General features: G+C 34.9%; 1 protein-coding gene across 1 annotated transcript; it reads left to right on the plus strand.

Annotated features, from left to right (window-relative positions):
* Positions 1–2: 2 nt before the first annotated feature.
* Positions 3–22,927, plus strand: LOC128159454 (complex I assembly factor ACAD9, mitochondrial-like). Its single transcript, XM_052822561.1, has 18 exons — positions 3–298; positions 3,153–3,243; positions 4,946–5,047; positions 5,655–5,761; positions 6,002–6,102; positions 7,435–7,582; positions 7,678–7,780; positions 9,380–9,453; positions 10,628–10,703; positions 11,262–11,332; positions 11,657–11,776; positions 13,281–13,409; positions 13,513–13,592; positions 13,770–13,938; positions 16,138–16,215; positions 18,824–18,952; positions 19,137–19,209; positions 22,660–22,927. Exons 1-18 carry the CDS (start codon positions 53–55, stop codon positions 22,758–22,760), a joined length of 1,998 nt encoding a protein of 665 aa, XP_052678521.1. The 5' UTR covers positions 3–52; the 3' UTR covers positions 22,761–22,927.
* Positions 22,928–24,430: the final 1,503 nt, after the last annotated feature.

Here is a 24,430-nt window from a genome sequence, read left to right on the forward strand (position 1 = left end):
TCGTGTCGGGTTCGGCATACCGAAGCAGACGAAGTTCATCAACTTTTGCATAATGTTGAGAGCGTCCGTTCTGAGGTTGTTTTCTCAGTCAATACGTCAGACCGTTTATTTAAGAGAATGTCTGGACACAACTGCATTCCCAAACACCCTAAAATTGTATTCCACACAAACTGCTGTGAAAGAACAACCAGGAACGACGGTGTCTGAAAAAGAAGCCGAGGAAACTCGAATTGGGAAGAGGAGACCGTTGGAAAATGCCCCATTTATACGAGAACTTTTTCTTGGGAGGTTTGCTAAAGTAAATTAAAAGATAATCAGGAAAAACTTTCGAGTTTTTATTTAATATATACGGTAATAAGTGAGTGGTCATAACGACCAACCACTTATGCCATACATTGAATCCGGGATGGTTCGCACCTATTCTGTTTCGCGCTGAGATGATTCGCACCTCGATGTTTCGCACCTCCCTCGGAGCAAAACATCTCACTGTATTAGGATATTTTTCTCGTGTTACTGTTGCTCTGAAATTAATTATAACCTATATAAGAATTGAAATAAGTTATAAAAAACATTGAAACGGTGTTTGCATTTATATATGCGCCGCTAGTATAACGGTTTTTTTTTTTTTCGTTGGGCTTTTTATGAAGCCTTTGAAGCCATGGCCTTATTATATAGGTTCAGAACAAGAGGTTTTAATTGTGTTGTGATAACAATTATAGCACTTCTTTCACTTGAGATTTACCTGTATTTTTATGAAAAATTAGGGGTGTTATTGCAGGTAATTAAGTACCACAGATCTAAAGGTGCGGATAATTAATTACATAACTTTTCTGATTTAAACTTTACATTACCGCCTCTGCATCGATTTAACTACCATATTTGTATGTGTGATATTGTTTGATAATTTTCAATCCCATATATTTATGAATTAATAATTATGTCATTGAAGAATGACATACAAATTACTGAAAAATACACACAAAAATAACACATATGTAGTTCTATATGCAGAATCATTACTGCTAGTATATGGAATAATCTGAGATAATAAATTTTCAGAGACACACTTATTGAGGATCTTGTACATAGTGTTAAGTTTTTATAAGAAATTCATAAATTATCTTTTAAAACAAAAAAGATTGTTTGCATAATTAAATAATTCTTATTTTCTAAAGCACACATATTTATTGTCGTATTCATTTTTATACTATTTTAAGCAGCAAAGACAACTAAATAATTAAGATATAGCCCTACTTAAGCGACTTTTTAAAATTTATTATCTTATTTACTTACGTTTACTTACTTACGTTACATTCTTGTAATAAACCATAAAAAGATATGTGTTTACTATTTATGTTTCATAATATGTCAATGTTTATTATACCGACACCGGCTACATAAACTTAACATATACATGTTTTATAAATCATTTATTGTTAAGAATGTATTCGATGCGAAACATTGCGGTGCTAACCATCTCAGCGCGAAACAGAATAGGTGCGAACCATCTCAGCGCGAAACATGATGAGGTGCGAAACATCCCGTACCCCATACATTTTCCTGAATTATTTGCATACCTTCATAGCTTTATTTACCTACTTGAATTAGGTTCATTTAGCTACCTTCAGGCAGTTTTACATTTTATGTAAAACAGACAAAAAGTTGCAAGGAACTGTCAACCTATATTTGTACTGTGTAGTATTATAAAAAGAACTCAGGGAAAAAATAAGTGATCCATGCCGATATTGTTGGTCAACAAATGGTGACGGGCTTTTACTTTAAGTTCCAAAACCTGAATTTAAGTCATAAATGTGACCTATTTAGTTGTAACTTTGAGCCCTGTTCATGGTAGATAGAATGTTCTATCGTTAAAATGACAGATGTTCTACAGAGCGGTTTAGCGATAGAATTCCTCCCATATACTCGCTTTGTAGCAATTGAAAAAATTATATTGCACTGTATCTCGTCTAAATTTTCATTTGATTGGTCTCAAATACCTACAATGTTGCTCTTTCATAATCCCATATTACCACATTACTTGTTTTTGCAACTGCCACTTTTAACATCATGTTTGAAACTTCGCTGTTAATGGTCGCCAATGTTAATGATAAAATCCGAGACATTCCGAGTGCGATTTCCCACAAAATGGCAGGCAAATTCAAACACTTATTTTAACATAATGCCTTAGTACGACTCATTAAATGGATATTTTGTGGACTAAACTACATATGCATGTTCAAAAATGTTTGTAATTTATAAAAAAGTGTTTTTCCTCTGCAGATTATTTTTAACAGGCTTAAAATCAATGCGAAGCTGATCTGCTTCGCAGCTGTTCAATTGCAAGTAAATGGATGAATTCTTATTGTGACCTGAGTGTAGCCTAGTCACGGTATTAAGATTATTCTTTTTATGTTCATGGGTTCTTACATCCCAAAAACAGATCAAGATTTGTATTGATTTCTGGCAATAATATAAAGTCTATGTTAATTGTAAAGTGTTGTCATGATTTGATTTTTAATCGATGATCAGTTAGAAAGGTTGTAGAAATTTCGAATTGAGATTTTATAATCAATTATATTTTTCTTCAATCTCAAAAGATGTGTAACACTTTAATTAATAAAAATAAAGCATACGTCTTATAAGATTTAAAAAGTAAGTGCAAATAGCACTTATATTTCAAATTAAACCAATATGATAGCATAAAATTTAGTGCCCAATTTTTAAGAATTTAATATAATTTGTTACCGATTCGATTATTGACTGATCTTCAGTTGGTAAGAGACAACTGATTCTGCCAATTATGAAGTTGGTAAGAGACAACTGATTCTGCCAATTATGATTTTCAACTGATTTGATAACACTAGTTAATTGTGTGCATCTATTATCTGACTTGTGTGATTATCAAAATATGTTAAAAGAAAGACTACTGGGATAGCATTAGGAATTTTTGGATGTATCAGTAGTAAAAAGAATTTGAAAACACGTCTGTAAGCTGCTGAAAAAAATTCTTGTTTATATTTGTACATGTATGTATAGTCTAAAGCAATTTTCAATTTGAGATTTAATGGTTAAGCGTCAAAGTTGCTCTTGCAGCATTTAGCTCTTGATTTATGAATGCAAGTCTTATCCAATAGTTTTATCTTGATTTGAAGGAAATGCTGGTTTATCCAGAGATGACAAAAGAAGAGCTGGAGCACCTTAATCAGATGGTCCAACCTATAGAGAAGTTCTTCAATGAAGGATGTAAGTACACAGTTATGGAGAGGGGCGGATCTAACAACAGAAACAAAGAGGGGGATCCAATCTATTGTTTGAAAGGGGGGTGTACTATAAAAAAAATATAGAAATTCATTTTGTATAGTGTTTCTTAAAGCAATATGAGCTGTATTTTTTAGAATTTTATTTTGCTGCAAAAACCTGCTGGTATGCTAAGTTTGCATGTAACTTAAACTTTTACGTTAAAAAAGAATTGAAAAAAAATCATTGATTTTTGTCAGAAGAATGATTTCTCTTCTAAGGAATATATAGCAATTCAATTTTTGTACAGGCTGACAATAATTCAATCTTGCTTCAATTAAGGTTTCTTATCGGCTTTTCCCACAAAAATAGGCTATAAACAGAAATTAAAAAGCACTGATATTTTTTGTCATTTTAGTAGAAAATAACATTTTTGTTAAAAAAAATTTCAGCATGAAAGTTGCAGCTCATATTGCTTTTATTAAACAGCAGGCTTGATTTTCGCTGGCTACCTTACGATACGATATGTATCATGATGCGATATATCATTTATCATGATATAGTTGTCAACTGTAAATAAACTGACATCTTTATGTTGTTGCTTACCTCTATAAGTAATAGGACGGCATAAATCAAATATGTCAACTATTTACAAAATCAATCAACAAACTGTCAAGAACTGAAATTTAATTGATTACAACGAAACTTGCAAATTATTACCAACTTAGCTTGAAATTTCATAATGTACATCTTTGTAGTATTTATACAATGTAACTATTCTAGAAAGTCACTGAAAATTAACTCATACTGTGTATCACGATACATATGTGACAATATGATATGCGTATCATAGGCCTTCATGATTCATGATGTATCGCTGTATCGTTACAACTCTATTACACAGGATCAGTATTGTTATTACATGTATAATTCAGGGTTTTTTTGGCCCATGACAAGGGGCTTGGTTTTTTAAAAATTCTAATTTAAGATTCAATTTTCTTGTTTAGAAAAAATTATGGGCCATTTGTTACAATCTTTTATCTCTTTGAGAGGCCCTACATTGGGAGAGGGTTTACATTGGGAGAGGTTTACATTGGTTTTGCCTGTTTCCCAATTCATTTGAGTTATCAATGAAATATGTTTAAATTGAGTCCATGCAGTCTTGATTTGGCAAGCAATGTGCACCTGTCTTACTTTAGTCTAGTAATTATATCCATGTAAACAGAAATGCTCCTGAAAGATATAAATATCTTGTCATTGAATTCATAACTGTCATCTAATTTAAATTTTATTAGGCACAACATGCTGTACTGGCTGTTAGTTATTAAGAATAATTATTGATTATTAATTAGTATCTATAGGTGCAGTATGCTGATATGCTGTTTAAAATTATTTTGCGATGCATTAATTATATTCACTGTGAAAATATTTTCTTACAATTTGATTGAGTGGAAAGTTTGCTGATTCAATATTGCTAACTGAAAAGTGAGAGAAACTTATTATAATAGACTTTTAAAAGATGTTCTGTTGATCTTAAGTATGACACAAGTCTTGATTAAAAGCAAGCATCTTGTAACATGCTCCAATAGCTATATTTATTTCAGTCAGTGAGACTTCCTTTGATTTTCGAACCCCTTGAATCGTGATGATAGTGATGTCCAATACATTGGTAACACTATCATCCTGGTCATTTTGTTGTCTATTGAAGTGGATTCCAAAAGCATTGATGTCAACGCCAAGATTCCTGACGAGGTTCTGCAGAGTTTGAAGGACCTTGGACTTTTCGGTCAGCAGATTCCAGAAGAATATGGTAAGTCATGGGAAATTCATCATAAACGTTGAATCAGTTTTAAAATGCTTTTGAAAGAGCTAACAAATTCTGTGAAATGAACACCTATCTAGATGTTAAGATTGATTATCCTACAAATGCATTTTATGTTTGCACCACCGAGAGGTTTTGTATTCATACTTGGTTAAAGGAAAATCAAATGACGAGAGGGGTATTTTTTACCATGATAAAATAACATACATGAAAATGATTTTATAAGACTTTGCAAAATGTTTTTAACTGCCCTGAAGTATAATATAATACATAAGCCAAATTGAATACATGTATGTGTTGAAGGTAGGTTCTAATTTCAAGTGTTTAATGTAAGAAGATATGCTGTAGAGGAAAGCTTTCACTAAAAAATCACAGTATTGTATGCAATATTTGATAAATGTGATAGGTTTGTATCCTGGTCATGGCATCAAATGTTACAGAATGGGTGAAATGGTAAAAATGACTGGGATTCAAACCTGGGTTTATTGAATCTCTTGTCAGGTGCTTCACTTACTGAGGTATCTGGCACTGCTGATCAATTAGGCTGACTGTCACGTAAGCCAAAGATACTTACATAATCTACATGTGTTGTTAGGTGGACTTGGGCTCAACGCCACTGAGTTTGCACGACTGGCCGAAATCACAGCATTGGATGGCTCCATAGCTGTCACACTAGCTGCTCATCAGTCTATTGGACTCAAGGTCAGTTCTGCTTCATTTGGTTCTTGAGGGGGGGGGGGGGGGGGGGAAGGGATAATGGGGTGAGGATAATAATGTAGCATATAATTTTTTGAATTTTTTTTGGCCTAACTGTGACAATTTTCCTTTTGTAAACAACTCACTCAATTTACAAATCTGCATTTGATGTTATATTTGCACATGCATCCAACCACTGAAATTCATTTCCACACATTTGTCCATTCTGATCTTCATCTGATGCAGGGTATTCTTATTGCTGGGACAGCGCAACAGAAGGCCAAATATTTGCCTAAGCTTGCCACAGGAGAGCACGTTGCTGCATTTTGCCTGACGGAACCCTCCAGGTATATAAGAATAGATATGATTAACGGAACCCTCAAGGTATACGATTATAGATGTGTTTAATGGAACTGTCCAGGTATATAATAATAAATGCGATTAACGGAACCCTCCAGGTATATATGATTATAAATATGATTGATGGAGCTGCCTAGTTATATATACAGCCTACTCTGGATATATTGAAATTCAGGGGACCATGCAAATTATTTCAATATATCCGTATTTCAATATAATCGAAATTTACTGACGTGAAGCCGCCATTTTGGAAAGTTCAATCCCGATGTAAGCATAGAAAACCAAACCCGAACAAATTATTAGATCATCATTTATCTATTACAATAAACGGATTACATGGAACATTAGTCCTTGAAAGTTTGATTAAAATTATATCCAAAAGCTTTGTAACTATCTTAAACCTCATCATAATCTCGGATCGCATTCTTTTACGTTTTAGAAAAACGTTAGAGAAAAATCACCACACTCAAACGCTTCAAATATTGCTGAACGCTGCTTGTATATCATCGTAAGTGTACGCGCGATAATCTCAAAATCCTTAGCTATTTCGAATTTAGGCTTTGTTCTTTCATCAATAGACATAACTAGTTTGTATTGAGCGTCCGGAGATAAGGTATTTCTTTTCCGTGGGGTTTCCATATTACGTCTAGCCTCAATACATCCGTAATCGTAAAAACAAAACATTAAACAGTGAATAAATTTTACTTTTTAATAAAAGTATAAAAACACACATGAAGAGAAACTTATCAATTCACACCTTTGTATATCAACCGGTCAGTCTGGCATAATTACTGTCACCAACCGTGACGACAGCCGCCAGGGAGAATTTCAATATAACCGTTATAAAAATAACTAATTATCACCTTTGGGGACCGATCAGAGGCTTCAATATAAGCGATATTTCAAAATAACCGATTTCATTATATCCGTGAAATCAATGCAAAGAATATGAGAGGTAAAATCTGGGGATTTATTTCTATTTCAAAATAAACGGAATTTCAAAATAAGCGAGTTCAATATAAGTGGAGTAAGCTGTATATATATTGATTATGAATATGATTAACTAACAGAACTGTCCAGGTATACATTTATAGATATGATTAAATAAAAGAAATGTCTAGGTATATGATTATGGATATAATTAATGGAATTGTAAAGGTATACAAATACAGATACAATCTACAAGCACATCACTTCTATTCTCATACAAATCAAAGAATGATTCCTAATTCCTTAAAAAGTTGCCACTGAGATCCTCTAGTAATGATAAAAATTACAGGTTTACAGCACTTACCAGAACTGTACCAGTTTCTTTACAGTGGAAGTGACGCCGCATCCATTCAGACTAGAGCCACGCTATCTGAGGACGGAAAGACATTTCTTCTTAATGGCGGCAAAATATGGATCTCCAACGGGGGCATTGCAGACATCTTCACTGTATTTGCCAAAACAAAAGTCACTGTAGACGTAAGTCGCATGCATATCTGGGGTGATGGGCCATGCAGACAAAAGGTGGACTGATCCAATCGGTCGTTTCCTAACAGTTCTATATTTTATCGTAGGGGGTGGAGAAGGATAAAGTAACAGCCTTCATTGTGGAGAGGGAGTTTGGTGGAATCACAAGTGGGAAGCCTGAGGACAAACTTGGAATCCGGGGATCTAACAGTAAGTTACCACACATTACAGATCATTGTAAAACTAGTACCACCAGATAAGAACTGTCTTTGAATAGTTTACTCTTATTAGGAGAGAGGACATTTAGAAGTAGGAAATAAAAATTATTAGTAAGATAGGTACCACTAAGCTGTAGTCACCACCAAACAAATACCACCAGGAACCACTTTAACCTAAGAGTAACTACCCCCTAACTAAACAATTACTAGATATTGTAAAACAACTTTTATTCGTGTTTGAGAAATTTTCGTGAGGTTCGCGAGAGCCTCATTGTTGCGAAAATTTCTCACTGCAGACCAGTATTTACTATATAATCCTATTAAAAAAAAGGCTTGGTCGCGAAAATTACCGCAGTCGCTGTGAACCAGTTAATCTCGGGGAAATCGTGAAATAAAGCCGTCGTGAATGATAATTGGTTTGCAGTAATAACCAAACAGTAGGCACCAATGAGAGAGTACAAAAATGAGACCCACTGACAGGTCAATCTAAAGGCTATGGTACTCAGATGACCGTCAAGGCATGTAAGCTTTTTGTCATATTTATAACATTCATTTGGTAAAACCTTCACAGATATAAGGTAAGGTTTGCGGCTTGCATTTTTTAGGAGTTGTACCAATTGAAAGTTACATACTATTTTGTTCACTGTACTAATTAGTCTTTTTTCTCATGAAATTCAAATAATTTTGCCAGTCCCGTTTTATAACTACAAAAGGTCAAAGTTCATGATTTCAGATTTTCATGTTGATGAAATGTAAATAATTTCGTGAAAATATATACGTTTTATATGTGACTGTTTTGGAGGTTAATTTATGATTGGAATGTTCGAAAATAATATCACTATTTATATCATGATTCATGTTAGTTAATTTGATCCTAATGAACAATATAGAAATAGAATAAAATGCAACAAAAGTCTTAATCATGGACTACTATTATGTAAACCAAAACTTCTTTCTTGAAAGCTTTTCAAGTCCACCGATTTCAGGAAAAAAGTATCTTTAATAGTTAGTACATGTATATATGTAATCTGATGTTTTTAATACACTATTCAAAACCATATGATGCAAACTTCGTTTTTTGTGGAAATTGATAAAATGTTTTTGTCCTGATATTTTTTCAATGAAACTACAAAACCCTGTGGAAATCAATTATGACGTCATATAAATCTTCACGTCATAGCTGAAATAAAGGGTAGTTGATGAAAAATGTGAGTTATTTCCCTGTAACCACAAACCTTACCTAAATTATACAGCAAAACTTGAATATGACCAGCATGGATAGAAGGAATTCATGGCTTTAGCAAATTTTATTCATGTCCCAGCAATGTTCTTACATTAACTTATAGAAAATCGCCTTAAATAGCTAACACAGGAATATAACTAATTAACACCTATAATAAAGTTCATCAGGATATAGACTTGGTTGGTCAAATGATCAAATCCTGTGAAACCCGATAAGTGTGTGTGGTAATCATTGTAAGGTCATTATAAAGTTCACACAGAAATGAATGTTTTTTATATTATTAATTCATGTAAAAAACGAATTTGCAAATGTAAATATTGAAATTTGGAGTTTGTTGATGTTTTGCAGCCTGTGAAGTTCATTTTGATAACACCCCTGTTCCTTTGGAGAATGTCATCGGAGAGGTCGGAGGAGGGTTCAAGGTCAGTAGTTCACTCAGAATTCACATCAATAGGCTTTTTTGGATTTTCTGTAACAACTTGCTTACTGGTTTTCTTAAAATTGTTTGAAAACTGTGTAAAGCATATAAGGAATTTTAATCCAGTTACACTAATATTGTAAGAGATTGTGCCCAAACATAATTAAACTGTGACACAATGTTTTAAAATAAGAATATCTATATGTATGAATTGGTCATGTTTGGAAATGAGCTGTATTTTTTAGAATTTTATTTTGGTTCAAAAACGTGCTAATATGATAAGTCTGCCTGTAACTTAAACTTTTATGATTAATAAGATTTGAAAAAAAATCATTACCGTAATTTTTGCCAAATGAAAGATATCTCTTTTAAGGAATATATAGCAAATCAATTTTTGTACAGGATGACAATATTAATTAGGGCTTCTTATTGGCTTTTCCCACAAAAGCTAACAGAAATTTAAAAGCAATGATATTTTTTGTTAATTTTAGCTGGAAATAACATTTTGGTAAAAAAAAAATTCAACATGAAAATTGCAGCTCATATTGCTTTAACAACTTTTATGTTAAGAAAGCTAGTTGGTTGAAAATTAACATGATTGATGTAGTAAAACATAGCTTTAACTCATGTACATGTATAATGAAGCTTGATCTCAGAAGAAGAGGTTACTGTAGTACGCGAGTACTTAATTACGCGATTCTATCGTTATGCATCAAATTTGCGAGAATATAAAATCGCGAACACCGAATGTTTAATAAATATCATATTCCCTAATAGCTTACATCTCTCCGAAAAATTAAAGATTTTAAAATCTGCAAGATATGCTTCTCCCGATTTTACGTGGATATTCATTCCTTGCGTTTAATTAGGAATTTACAGTATATTAGTTTGCAAAAACAGTCTGGTCAGTAGATCATGTTGTCCAACTAATTTCTTGAGAGTCAATTGCTTGATAGGTGTGATAGAACCTCATAATATCAGGTCTAGAGATGACTCCAATTTTTTTTTCAAATCAAGAGGATCACTGCCATCATCAAAAACCACATAAAGATGTGCGATCCTCTCACAATTTGCAATGGTTGCATGAACTTTGTGTAGCTGTATTTTGTAGCTCATTAACATTAAAAAGATAAATATTGTTTGTTTATATGTTACATTTGTATTTTTGAATATTTTAGGTGGCAATGAATATCTTGAACAGTGGTAGATTTAGCATGGGGAGTTCAGGGGCAGGGATCCTAAAAAAGTTGATCGGTGAGTTCATTGATATTGTCCTCTTGTAAAAATATGTACTCGTCTATAAGTCGGATATTTTGGAGTAGAAAATTAAGTTAAAATTAGGGGCTCGACTTATAGATGAGACTTAATAAAATAATTTTGCACAAGAGAGAGGTAATAATTTTTTGGAAAAAAATAACAGATAAACACATAAATGCATTGAAACTGAATTCCTTAAAAGAAACAAAAGTTCTTTTGATTGTTATTCCAAGACATCATTCAAGCAGTCAATTATTTACACCCGAAGCTTTGCGTCAGGCAACATTTCATTCCTTGGGGGCTAATATAATCAATGTTCCCCTTAACCCTAGTCAATATTTGTATGATATGTATTTTTATGTAAATATGTACTGGTATATGGGCCCTGTTATACGAGATCATAGAGAATACTTAGTGATCCACAAGTCTGTAGAAAAACAAGGAGCTATGTGACAGGAATTTTGAGTTGCTAATGGAAAAGTTGATTGGAATAGTACTAAAAGTTGAAGATGAGAGCTGTAGAAATATCATTGACAATTGTTTGATTATACATAGGAATGACTTGCGAGCATGCGGTCTCAAGAAAGCAGTTTGGGTCCCCACTGGCTGAATTCGGTCTTATTCAGGTAAAATGAGTTAAAGTAAATTAAGGTATATATAGTTGTGTTTTTCAATTGGACATATTGAACTAACAGTAATTTCAAACTTGCAAAAATACTGACAAATGAGTCTCAATGTAAAAATGCTGTGACTATCAAAGATTTTAATTCATCATGATGAAGGACAGTTTTGGGGGGTTGCTTTGGGGTAGGGTTATTTACAGAGGATGTTTCATAAATGAAGTAAGAGAACATTTGACAAATAACTTTTTTGAATGGACAGGACTGAAATCACGCATTCATAATGCAGGAATCTCTTGTTTGTATGGTAATTTATCATTTTGCTTGCAGGAAAAATTTGCACAGATGACAATCACTACCTATGCAATGGAAAGCATGGCATATCTGACGGCAGGAGTTATAGACCTTTATGAAAAACCAGATGTTTCACTAGAGGCCGCTATTGTGAAGGTTAGGACAATACCAACCAAGTCATGCTGAAGTAGGATGTAACGAACATGTCTCTATTTTAATGCACTGGTGTCAAATAATATTTTGATACTGCAAAATATTGAGCCCGGGTTCAAAATATTGTGCGATATTATGAACCCAAGTTCAATATATCGCTGCAAAATATTGAACCTTCCTATAAAATACTGAACCCCAGGTTCAATATATTATTGCCTCGATATTTTGAACCCCCTCTGCCTTTTCATTAGCTATTGGAGAGGGGATTCAAAATATTATGGCTGCAATATTTTGAACCCCCCTTCTACTTCCAATTCCTATTGGAGAGGGGGTTCAAAATATTATGGCTGCGATATTTTGAACACCTCTTCCTATTTCCAAATCTCTTTGGAGAGGGTGTTCAAAATATTATAGCTGTTGAAATTTGAAGTAGGAGGGGGGGGGGGGGGTCAATATATCGCAGCCTTAATATTTTGAACCCCCTCTCCAATAGCAATGAAATAAAGAGGGGGGTTCAATATATCACAGCCAAAATATTTTGAACCCCACTCTCAAATTGTAATTAGAAATTGGAGGGGGTTCAATCTATCGCGGCCATAATATTTTGAACCCTCTCTTCCATTGGAATTGGAAGTAGGAGGTTTTTTTTTAGCATACCTGATTCAGAATTCAGTGATTCAGAACTTAAACATATTAAGTAATTTAAGATTTAAACATAAGTGATTCACATTTGACAATTTATATATTAATTATTGATTCAGAGTTTTAACATTTTTATAGTAATTCAAAAATTAAGCATTACTGCTTTAGAATTAAGTTATTGGTTATTTCATGATTTAAACAAAAATAGTTCACTTTGAAACATTTGCCCTTCATGGTGACACAACCTAACACCAAAAACAGACTCCAAAAGCTGACCCCGGGTCTTCTATATGTCTGCTCCTAGTCTGCTTGTGGTCTACTTTTAAAACTTGGTCTGCTATGGGTCTGCTCAGGGCCATCTCTGGGTTTGGTCTGGGTCAGCCTGTGGGGTCAGTTTATGCACTGAAGTGTGAAGCAGACCTGTCTGTTTGTTACCGCCTGGAATCATGCCTCTTGTTTATTCCAAATTTGGTCACCTTTCAGTAGCAAAGGGTCTGCTTCTGAAATTGGATCTGCTTTCTAAGTCCTCTCTGGGTCTGCTTGGGGTCAGCTCTGGTCCACCACAGCCTACCTGACACAGACTCTGAGTGGACACAGAAAGCAGACCCAGGGTTTGGTTGGGGTCTGCCTGCTTTCTGTAAGGTTGGATCCAGTTGGTACTGTTACTGCAGGCCAAATCAATATTGTTGGTCAACTATGATGTTTCACTTGTTGATTTATTTATGTCATTGAATAACTTACCTAGTACCTTTGTACCTACCGAAACCTAGTCAAAATATGTTAAATATTCCTGCAGTTTTCTAGTAAAAAAGTTTAAAAATGGTAATTCACTTTTATGCAAATCTTTTTGACTTCCGCGTTGCAGGTGTTTAGTTCGGAGGGGTGCTGGAGCTGTGTGAACGAGTGTCTACAGATCCTCGGGGGGCTTGGATATATGAAGGACTACCCCTACGAGAGATACCTCAGGGATGGGCGCATTCTCATGATTTTTGAGGTCAGTCATTTTTGACACACACATGAAATCAAGAAGTAGAGCGTTCCCAGACAATACCCCTTGTCCTGAATTTATGAATGACTACATGTATATATGATTTCAGGGAACCAATGAGATTCTACGGCTTTTCGTTGCATTAGAAGGAATGAAGTATGCGGGGAAGGAATTAAAAGATGCAGTCAAGTAAAATGGTTTTCCTTTATTTTGTTGAAAGTTCCAAGGCCTTATGTTCTGCTTTGTTGTTCCTTATAAATAAAAAATGGATACCATTATATACTTGTACTAGTTGAGTATCTGTTAAAGTCTGAGCCACTTGAATGATTTGATTGTTAACGAATATTGGGTCTTATTTTTTTATAGAATTGCTAGAAATCCGTGGAAAAACCCTGGAGTGGCATGGAAAATGTACAAGAAGGCTGTTAGTCGACAGTTCAGTTCCAAGAAAAGGAATTCTGAAAATGCAGTCTCAGTTCATCAACCATATAATTCAAAATTAAAGCTCCATCAATCGTTACATAACACGCTACAGGTGAGATTTAAGACCAATGATTTAGCTACAGGTAACTATACAACTCAAGCACACAAATACACATTGATTTAGCTACAGGTAACTATACAACTCAAGCACACAACTACACAATGATTTAGCTACAGGTAACTACACAACTCAAGCACACAACTACACAATGATTTAGCTACAGGTAACTACACAACTCAAGCACACAACTACACATTGATTTAGCTACAGGTAACTACACAACTCAAGCACACAACTACACATTGATTTAGCTACAGGTAACTACACAACTCAAGCACACAACTACACAATGATTTAGCTACAGGTAACTACACAACTCAAGCACACAACTACACATTGATTTAGCTACAGGTAACTACACAACTCAAGCACACAACTACACATTGATTTAGCTACAGGTACCTATACAACTCAAGCACACAACTACACAATGATTTAGCTACAGGTAACTACACAACTCAAGCACACAACTACACATTGATTTAGCTACAGGTAACTACACAACTCAAGCACACAACTACACAATGATTTAGCTACAGGTAACTACACAACTCAAGCACACAACTACACATTGATTTAGCTACAGGTAACTACACAACTCAAGCACACAACTACACATTGATTTAGCTACAGGTACCTATACAACTCAAGCACACAACTACACATTGATTTAGCTACAGGTAACTATACAACTCAAGCACACAACTACACATTGATTTAGCTACAGGTAACTATACAACTCAAGCACACAACTACACATTGATTTAGCTACAGGTAACTATACAACTCAAGCACACAACTACACATTGATTTAGCTACAGGTAACTATACAACTCAAGCACACAACTACACATTGATTTAGCTACAGGTAACTATACAACTCAAGCACACAACTACACAATGATTTAGCTACAGGTAACTATACAACTCAAGCACACAACTACACATTGATTTAGCTAAAGGTACCTACACAACTCAAGCACACAACTACACATTGATTTAGCTACAGGTAACTATACAACTCAAGCACACAAATACACATTGATTTAGCTACAGGTAACTATACAACTCAAGCACACAACTACACATTGATTTAGCTACAGGTAACTATACAACTCAAGCACACAACTACACAATGATTTAGCTACAGGTAACTACACAACTCAAGCACACAACTACACAATGATTTAGCTACAGGTAACTACACAACTCAAGCACACAACTACACAATGATTTAGCTACAGGTAACTATACAACTCAAGCACACAACTACACAATGATTTAGCTACAGGTACCTATACAACTCAAGCACACAACTACACATTGATTTAGCTACATGTAACTATACAACTCAAGCACACAACTACACAATGATTTAGCTACAGGTAACTATACAACTCAAGCACACAACTACACAATGATTTAGCTACAGGTAACTATACAACTCAAGCACACAACTACACATTGATTTAGCTACATGTAACTATACAACTCAAGCACACAACTACACATTGATTTAGCTACAGGTACCTATACAACTCAAGCACACAACTACACATTGATTTAGCTACATGTAACTACACAACTCAAGCACACAACTACACATTGATTTAGCTACATGTAACTACACAACTCAAGCACACAACTACACATTGATTTAGCTACAGGTACCTATACAACTCAAGCACACAACTACACATTGATTTAGCTACAGGTAACTATACAACTCAAGCACACAACTACACAATGATTTAGCTACAGGTACCTATACAACTCAAGCACACAACTACACATTGATTTAGCTACATGTAACTATACAACTCAAGCACACAAATACACATTGATTTAGCTACAGGTAACTATACAACTCAAGCACACAACTACACATTGATTTAGCTACAGGTAACTACACAACTCAAGCACACAACTACACAATGATTTAGCTACAGGTAACTACACAACTCAAGCACACAACTACACATTGATTTAGCTACAGGTAACTACACAACTCAAGCACACAACTACACATTGTCAAATCAAAGCAATATATCACAATTATTTGGAAATTTTTCCTTTGATTTTTCAATTAAAAAATATTGTTTCCGATTTTCTAATTTTGTCATATGAAAAATTATTGAGCAATGATCTACATTGAAAACATATTCTCCTACACTTGACTTGTTGTTTCAGTATGAAGCTCTTCTCTTAGAAGGATGCACAGAGGCTTTCCAGAAGGTTGTGGAGCATTTACTTATAACCCATGGAAAGGTCAGTTCAAGGTCAATAGATATCCCATAATGCATCAAAGCTGAACACGACTAGTAAATACATGTAGCTGTGCGTCATTTCTCTGATATCAGTGCAAGCAACATATACATGACTACATGTGCCTTTTGTATTCATTACAACTGAATGCGTACGTGGAACTTAAATTTGACTCATATTTAGTATGTCTTACATTGTCTTAGTGTTTTTGTTTTAATCAGGGTTTTTAAGATATCTTTTCTCTCGGTAATACATTGACCTGTATGGTGTCCGGATAGGGCCATTTGCGTTAGCGCGACATCGCGTTCAGGTAAACGAGACATCGCGCTAACACACAACACGCCGTCGCGCTAACGCAACTTTGCATAACACGCCGTCGCGCTAACACACAACACGCCGTCGCGCTAACGCAACTTTGCACAACACGCCGTCGCGCTAACGCAACTTTGCACAACACGCCGTCGCGCTAACGCAACTTTGCACAACACGCCGTCGCGCTAACACACAACACGCCGTCGCGCTAACACACAACACGCCGTCGCGCTAACGCAACTTTGCATAACACGCCGTCGCGCTAACACACAACACGCCGTCGCGCTAATGCAACTTTGCACAACACGCCGTCTCGCTAACACACAACACGCCGTCGCGCTAACGCAACTTTGCACAACACGCCGTCGCGCTAACACACAACACGCCGTCGCGCTAACACACAACACGCCGTCGCACTAACACAACTTTGCATAACACGCCGTCGCGCTAACACACAACACGCCGTCGCGCTAACGCAATTTTGCAAGTTTCACAGTCTAGTAGGAAGTCGTGTCCGGAAATATCAGACTGCGCATGCTTAAATATGTAGGCATGCACCCAAGCATGGATGAAAAATAAATAAAATGTACTTTGAAATACATATGTACATATATTATTTTCAATTATTATCAATACATATGAATAAAAATATAGTTACTAGTATGTCACTGTATAAGGATATGCTAGAGTGCATATAAATTATTAATAAATCTACAAATTTATAAATTTAGCTTAAATATTTGATGTAATTAATTAATTTAGCAATGATATATTTATAACATGTACATGTCACAAATTCATATTAGGCGCTCTGTATATTACCAAAGCAAAGAAATTTTAAAATGTAAAATTACAGGTATATAACATGTCACACTGGCGTCGGAAGCAAATTGAAAGTGGGGGGGGGGGGTAGACTGATCCTCAGAAATATTGAGAGAGAGAAACCTTATTCCCAAAATCATGAAAATCCTAATCCGTGGGGGTGGGTGGTTATGCCTTTTACTCCAACTTCTAAATATTTCAAACGTACGTTACGGAACAATTATGTTTCCTGCGATAATAAGGGGGGGGGGGGGGGGGCTGAACCCTATATTCTGCTATGTTCCTAATAGTTAGGTATAACTTATCCAAAAAAAGAGGGCCCCCCCCACCGGTTCCGACGCCTATGTGTCATGAATATATTATTGTTGATTTAATGAATTTTATTAAATATTTAAGGTAAATGTATCAATTGGTAGATTTTATAATAATTCATATCCTTATACAGTGACACACTAGTAACTATATTTTTATTCATATGCAATTATTATGCATTGATAATAAATGAAAATAATATATATATTTCAAAGTATATTTTATTTATTTTTCATCCATGCTTGCGTGCATGCCTACATATTTAAGCATGCGCAGTCTGATATTTCCGGACACGACTTCCTACTAGACTGTGAAACTTGCAAAGTTGCGTTAGCGCGACGGCGTGTTGTGCAAAGTTGTGTTAGCGCGACGGCGTGTTGTGTGTTAGCGCGACGGCGTGTTATGCAAAGTTGTGTTAGCGCGACGGCGTGTTGTGTGTTAGCGCGACGGCGTGTTGTGCAAAGTTGCGTTAGCGCGACGGCGTGTTGTGTGTTAGCGCGACGGCGTGTTATGCAAAGTTGCGTTAGCGCGACGGCGTGTTGTGTGTTAGCGCGACGGCGTGTTGTGTGTTAGCGCGACGGCGTGTTGTGCAAAGTTGCGTTAGCGCGACGGCGTGTTGTGTGTTAGCGCGACGGCGTGTTATGCAAAGTTGCGTTAGCGCGACGGCGTGTTGTGTGTTAGCGCGATGTCTCGTTTACCTGAACGCGATGTCGCGCTAACGCAAATGGCCCTATCCGGACACCATAGACCTGTGTGGTTGATGTTCAATTTTTTTCCTGAAGTGATATACATTGTAGTACCATACATTTGATGATTTTATTTTGACCAATTTGCAATTGGGGAGAGTAAGATGATGATCCATTCAGATGAGATCAAAACAAAAGATGTGTAACCTTAAAGAAATAAAAGGCTTACAATGTGTGTGTGTGTGTGTGTGTGTGTGTGTGTGTGTGTCACACACTGTAAGCCTTTAATTTCTTTCAGGTTACACATCTCTTGTTCTGATCTCATCTGAATGGAGTATATATATCTATATATATATAGGGGCTGAAAAATAGGGGCAAGGAAGGGAGACATAACGAATGATGCCTTTTATGAGTTGTGTTCAGCATTTTCAAAGAATGAAATACTTGTTCAAAGTTGTTCTAAGAAATTGTTTGTTTAGGAGATCATTAGTGCCCAGATGGATCTAGCTAAAGTGTCCAATATAGTGATAGACCTGTATGGGATGACGGCGTGTCTGAGTAGGTCTAACCGATCCTACTGTCTGGGACTCCAGAACGCTGACCACGAGGTAAATAGAGAGGTCCAGGGGGGAGTATTGGAGAGAGAGAGAGAGAGAGAGAGAATTCTATACAATCATTATATTTCTGTAGAAAAAAAAAGTTTCAATGGAAATATGAGAATTGGGTTTTTTGTGCTTAGGTTGGATAAAACAAATTCTTACATGCATAAATAAATGTGTTTTTCCCTTGAAGATAATGTTGACAAAGGCTTTCTGTAAGGATGCAACAAAAAGAATCAATACAAACTTGAAAGAAATCTACAGCGGTGAGTAAATAATAGTTGTTTATTGCTTTCATGATTGTATCATACTACAATGGATGTAAGTTTTCTTATCTTTTCATCTATTCATCCATGCTGCCTGGTCATTACTTTTGTCTTAGCTACCTTGCTTGAATGTGTTCAAGCTGTGAACATACAACTCATGTACATTATCATACACCGAATACATAGACGTCATAAAGGACAGATAACAAATACCATATTGTTATAACCCACACAACGAAGTTGCGAGGGGTATAAGGTTTTTGACTGGTCCATCATTCAGTCAGTCACTCAATCAGTCCTGTTTTCATTAAAGTGCAACAACTCGTTTTAAACCGCTGCACTGAACTTTGTAGGTATTTAGGACACAATGTGTAGACATGCATATACCGTATATCAGGTTTTTTTCCGTGTGTATCCAATTTCCGCTTTGTTCGCGACGATTTCCGAATCGCAAAATAAATCAGCGTAAATGATACAAAGTTTTGTTTTTGTAATAGAGTTCTCTTTTTCCTGATGAAGTAAACAGGTAAGTAATAGTAGGGTGACCAATGTTCAGTTAGTTTAGTTTGAGGTACAAATTGCGGGATCGGAGGACAAGCGCCAGATAATAGATTTGAAAGCCTCGTTGTTTATCTAATAATCCATTGACAAGCTAATTAAAATGGTCGCTTTCCTTGCGTAAACCGATGTCTATCTATATACCTGAGCTACTGGTATATGTAACGGTACATGATCTATTTATCTATGACTGTTTGCGTCTCTAAAAATAATTCCCGGTAATTATTTCACATTAAGGAAATCGTGTAAATGGTTTCATTGTCCGAATTTTTCATTTCAAAGAGCAACAATTTAGATACTTTTCCCCTCTTACCTCACAGGTTTAAACAATCGTGAATTATATTTATAATGTGAATTTGAAATAGTGAAAATTTGATTCGCATAAATTTTATATACCTTTCTAGGCTCTTATTTGCGGAGAAAAACATGACGCGGAAAAAACCTGATATACGGTATTCTGATTCCATATTATTTATATTTCGATAAGTTTCAGGCCTTTTGAACATAGAATTTTAACTCACCGAGAAGAAATCGGGGGGAGTTTATGCTTTACCACCAGCGTCGGTGTCTGGACCTGGTTAAAGTTTTTGTTGCAGGTCCTGTATCTAAGTTATTACTTGTCCTATCTTCACCAAACATGCATGGATAATGCATATGGACCTACTTATGGACTTGAAAGACTTGGATGCTGAATCTTGGCCATGAATTTCAGATGCTGGAGGAGGTTAAAGTTTTTGAAGCAGGTGCCCTCTGATGATTATATCTTAGTTATAACTAGTCCTAACTTCACTAAACTTGCATGGATGGCGAGTCTTATGATACTGATGTACCTGACAGGCATGAATGCTGAATCTGAGGCATAGGTTTCAGATGCTGGAGGAGGTTAAGGTTCTTAGAGCTGGTTAAAGTTTTTGGATCAGGTGCCATCTGGTGATTATATCTTAGATATTACTGGTCGTAACTTCACCAAACTTGCATTGTTAATGTGCCTTATGATAATAAAACACCTGACAGGCATGAATGCTGAATCCGAGCCAAAGATATTGGATGCTGGATGAGGTTGTGTGTTTTGGAACAGGTCATATGTTTAATATATAATAGTATAATTTCAAACTTTCATGTTTTATTTAACAATAATATAAATGATTCAAAGAGGTAGCTTCAGATGCAGAGCCTGATCTCCATTATCAAGGATGCTAAAAAAAATATCCTACCTCACTCAAACCTGCCTGATAGATGTGTTTGTTAAAAAATGATATCTATGATATAGTATTGTATGGTATGATATAATACAATATCATATATATTTTATTGTAAAAAGTTGCAATTTGTCATATTGTATTATATGATATGATATCATATGATAATCATATATAATATCGTTAGATATGATTTTGTATGGTATGATATTTGTTGAAAGAATTTATCATTATAACACGTTTCATTCTTTTATACGATATTGTAGTATATAATTTTGTGTCATTCAATTTGATATTGTATAAAATGATATTGTCTTATATAGTATATTACTATATCACATAATATTGTCTCATATGACATTATACCATTTTGTTTCAAATTATATTTTATTATATGACACAATATCATAATATGTAACAAATATGACACAATATCTTACACTTAAATATCATTCTATATTATTTCAATTAACATTATATCATATGTTACAATTTTGTGATGGATTATATTAATAATATGATATTATGTGAATCATATAATACTATATTATATCATTTATTTCATATTATGATATTGTATTTTGTGATGAAATACAATAATGTATAACATGATACAATGTAATATTAAATGTTACAGTATCATATTGCAACATTATTTATTATAGTATTATATTGTATTATATGATACATATTGTAAGAATCATAGGATGAAATTCCATTTTTATATGTGTATTGATAAACATTATATAAATAGTGCCTGTTTGGGAGGGTAACAGTTGAAATTGACACCCCGAGAAAACCATTGTCAACCGACGCGAAGCGGAGGTTGACAATGGTTTTCGAGGGGTGTCAATTTCAACTGTTATCCTCCCAAACAGGCACTATTTATTTTGTTATACTGAATGTCTTTTTAAAAAATTTTAAGAAAATTTTACTGCTTTTATATAGGAATAACGTGAATTCTACAGCGAACCGTACGCGCATAATTTTCGCGCATGTAACATTTTTTAATGTTACCCGTTGCCAAGTGCATTGCTAACGCTGAGGGTAATAGTAAATATTATTAACTGCGTCTTAACCAATCAGATTTCAGTATTTAACATGAAAGTATAACAATGTATCTTATAATACGGTATGAAATGAACATATGATTATCAAAGTATTTTTTGACATATGATAAACCATATTGTGTTATAACAGTATCCATGAATATCCAAGATTATTAAGAATGATTTTCATATAATATTATTAAAGTGGCCTCAAACAGGTGATGCCTCATAAAGGTGATACCTCGTCTCAGTGAGCTTTGTAAATCTGTGATTACCTATGTTTTTAGTTGTTATTGTAGTTGTTAAAGACGATGGAATAGATGTGCATATTTGCTATTCTCTTTTGAGAAGTGGACAGGCATAGCCTACATCCACTATGCCTGTCCACTTCTCAAAAGAGAATACATATTTGCATGAGTTTTTTGAGAGTTTTGCCTTTTATCAAATTATTTTGTGCATTTAATGCATACCTTGTCAAGTAATAGGGGAGCGTGGGGTATGAGAGCTTGCTAACTTTTTCTTTCACATTATTATGTACCGGTATTCAAAACTTTTATATGATAAAAAGTCAAAATAAGAATGAATTTTATTACTAGATAAAAGTGTAATACAATTCTCTATTGTTTTTGCTCTTTGCTTTGCAGGACCAGTAGAAAACAACTCTGAGAATTATGAACACATATCCCAGGCAGTGTTTAAACATGGTGGCTATGCGGCGTCTCATCCACTGGAGAGAATGTGGTGAAGTCTCCACAGAATACTGAACTAGTGATAAACTTGTGGTGAAGTCCCCACAGTGTGCTGAACTTGTTAGGGACTTATGAAGGATCCGCTAGCTATAACTGATAACTGTGATATATGTGGAGATCAAACAGTTTATATCTATTTATATAAAACTACAATGAAAACTTGTTTAATTTTATTATATCTGGTGCCATGTGCATTGTACTATACAAAGGAATGATATGATAGCATGTATGGTATTTGACAAGAATTTATGGTGTTCCGGTTGGGCCTATCACACCATTTTACTTTCGCCTTAGGCCGAAGATTCTAGAGTGCGAAGGTGCGAATGTAAAGGAGTGAAAGTATGTCAGGCCGATTAATACATTTTTGACTTTAGTCCTACTATGAAATAGGCAACATTCTTTATACGTTATGAATTGTTTTTTTTCAGCCAACCAGAAAGTGTGTTACATCCAGAATTAAATTATCTCAGCGTGAATCGACATACTAATACTAACTATTGTAATGGAAAACATGTTCAATCATTATTTGTTCAAACCACGCCCTCCTTTAATCCTTTAATGTTAAATAATTTTAATCATATATACTTTGCTAAAAAAAATTCACATACTATCTACAGTGTAATTGTTTTAAATACATGTACTATTGTTGTGACCAAGTATCAATGCATTGATACAATTGATGCTGAGTTTTTTCTTAACACGAAAGAATTGCATATAAATTAAGATTTTATTACCTCCAAGTAGAGTTGGCGATGGAAAGCAATAAGAATTTCCGGTAAGGTTTAAATTCAGAAGTACTTGAAACCAGGAAGTCGTCAAAAACTTATTAAGGGATGGAATATACTGAGTGAAGTTAGCTAGAAACAGGACGGAAAAGGCCTTTTTAAATTTATATTCATCATCAGAAATAATGTACTTGTTTATGTTAACTCAAACTGACACATTGCTTGCTAGAGAGAGGGAGAGTTGTGTTTTACACATGAATCATATAGAAACAGACGTAAAGGTTTATTGAAGTAGAACATTTTTATACACTAAGGATGTGTGGAAAGAGAAAGAGGGGGAGAGTGTGTGTGTGTGTGGGGGGGGGGGGGGGTGCGGAAGCAGCGAAGATGCAAAGGCGATTGCTTCTAGATACTACTATTGCTCTTACATCTTTCGCATTCTCACCTTCGCACTTTCACCTTCGTCTTTTTCCTTCTCTTAATCGATTACGCATACATGTAGTTTCATGCAGGTATTGTACTCGCCCAAGGTTCGCTGTTTGCTCTCGGAAATTGTTTTAAATACATATACTATTGCTGTGACCAAGTATCAATGCATTGATACAATTGATGCTGAGTTTTAAATTAAGATTTTATTACCACCAAGTAGAGTTGACGATGGAAAGCAATAACAATTTCCAGTAAGGTCCAAATTTAAAAGTACTTGAAACCAGGAAGACGTCAAAAACTTATTAAGGGATGAAATATACTGAGTGATGTTAGCTAGAAACAGGACGGAAAAGGCCTTTTTAGATTTATATGCATCATCGGAAATAATGTACTTGTTTATGTAAACTCAAACTGACACATTGCTTGTTAGAGAGAGAAAGGGTTTTGTTTTATACATGAGTTATATAGAAACAGAAGTAAAGGTTTATAGAAGTAGAACATTTTTATACAGG

Source organism: Crassostrea angulata, chromosome 8 (genome assembly GCF_025612915.1).
Source record: "Crassostrea angulata isolate pt1a10 chromosome 8, ASM2561291v2, whole genome shotgun sequence".
In the NCBI taxonomy this organism is placed as follows: Eukaryota; Metazoa; Mollusca; class Bivalvia; order Ostreida; family Ostreidae; genus Magallana; species Magallana angulata.

Bases quoted from the DNA above. Each gene is read 5' to 3' on its own strand.
- LOC128159454 (XM_052822561.1), top strand. From the start codon at position 53: ATGTTGAGAGCGTCCGTTCTGAGGTTGTTTTCTCAGTCAATACGTCAG. The intron at 7,583-7,677 runs GTAAGTCGCATG...ATTTTATCGTAG, and splicing joins AAACAAAAGTCACTGTAGAC to GGGGTGGAGAAGGATAAAGT. The intron at 16,216-18,823 runs GTCAGTTCAAGG...TTGTTTGTTTAG, and splicing joins TACTTATAACCCATGGAAAG to GAGATCATTAGTGCCCAGAT.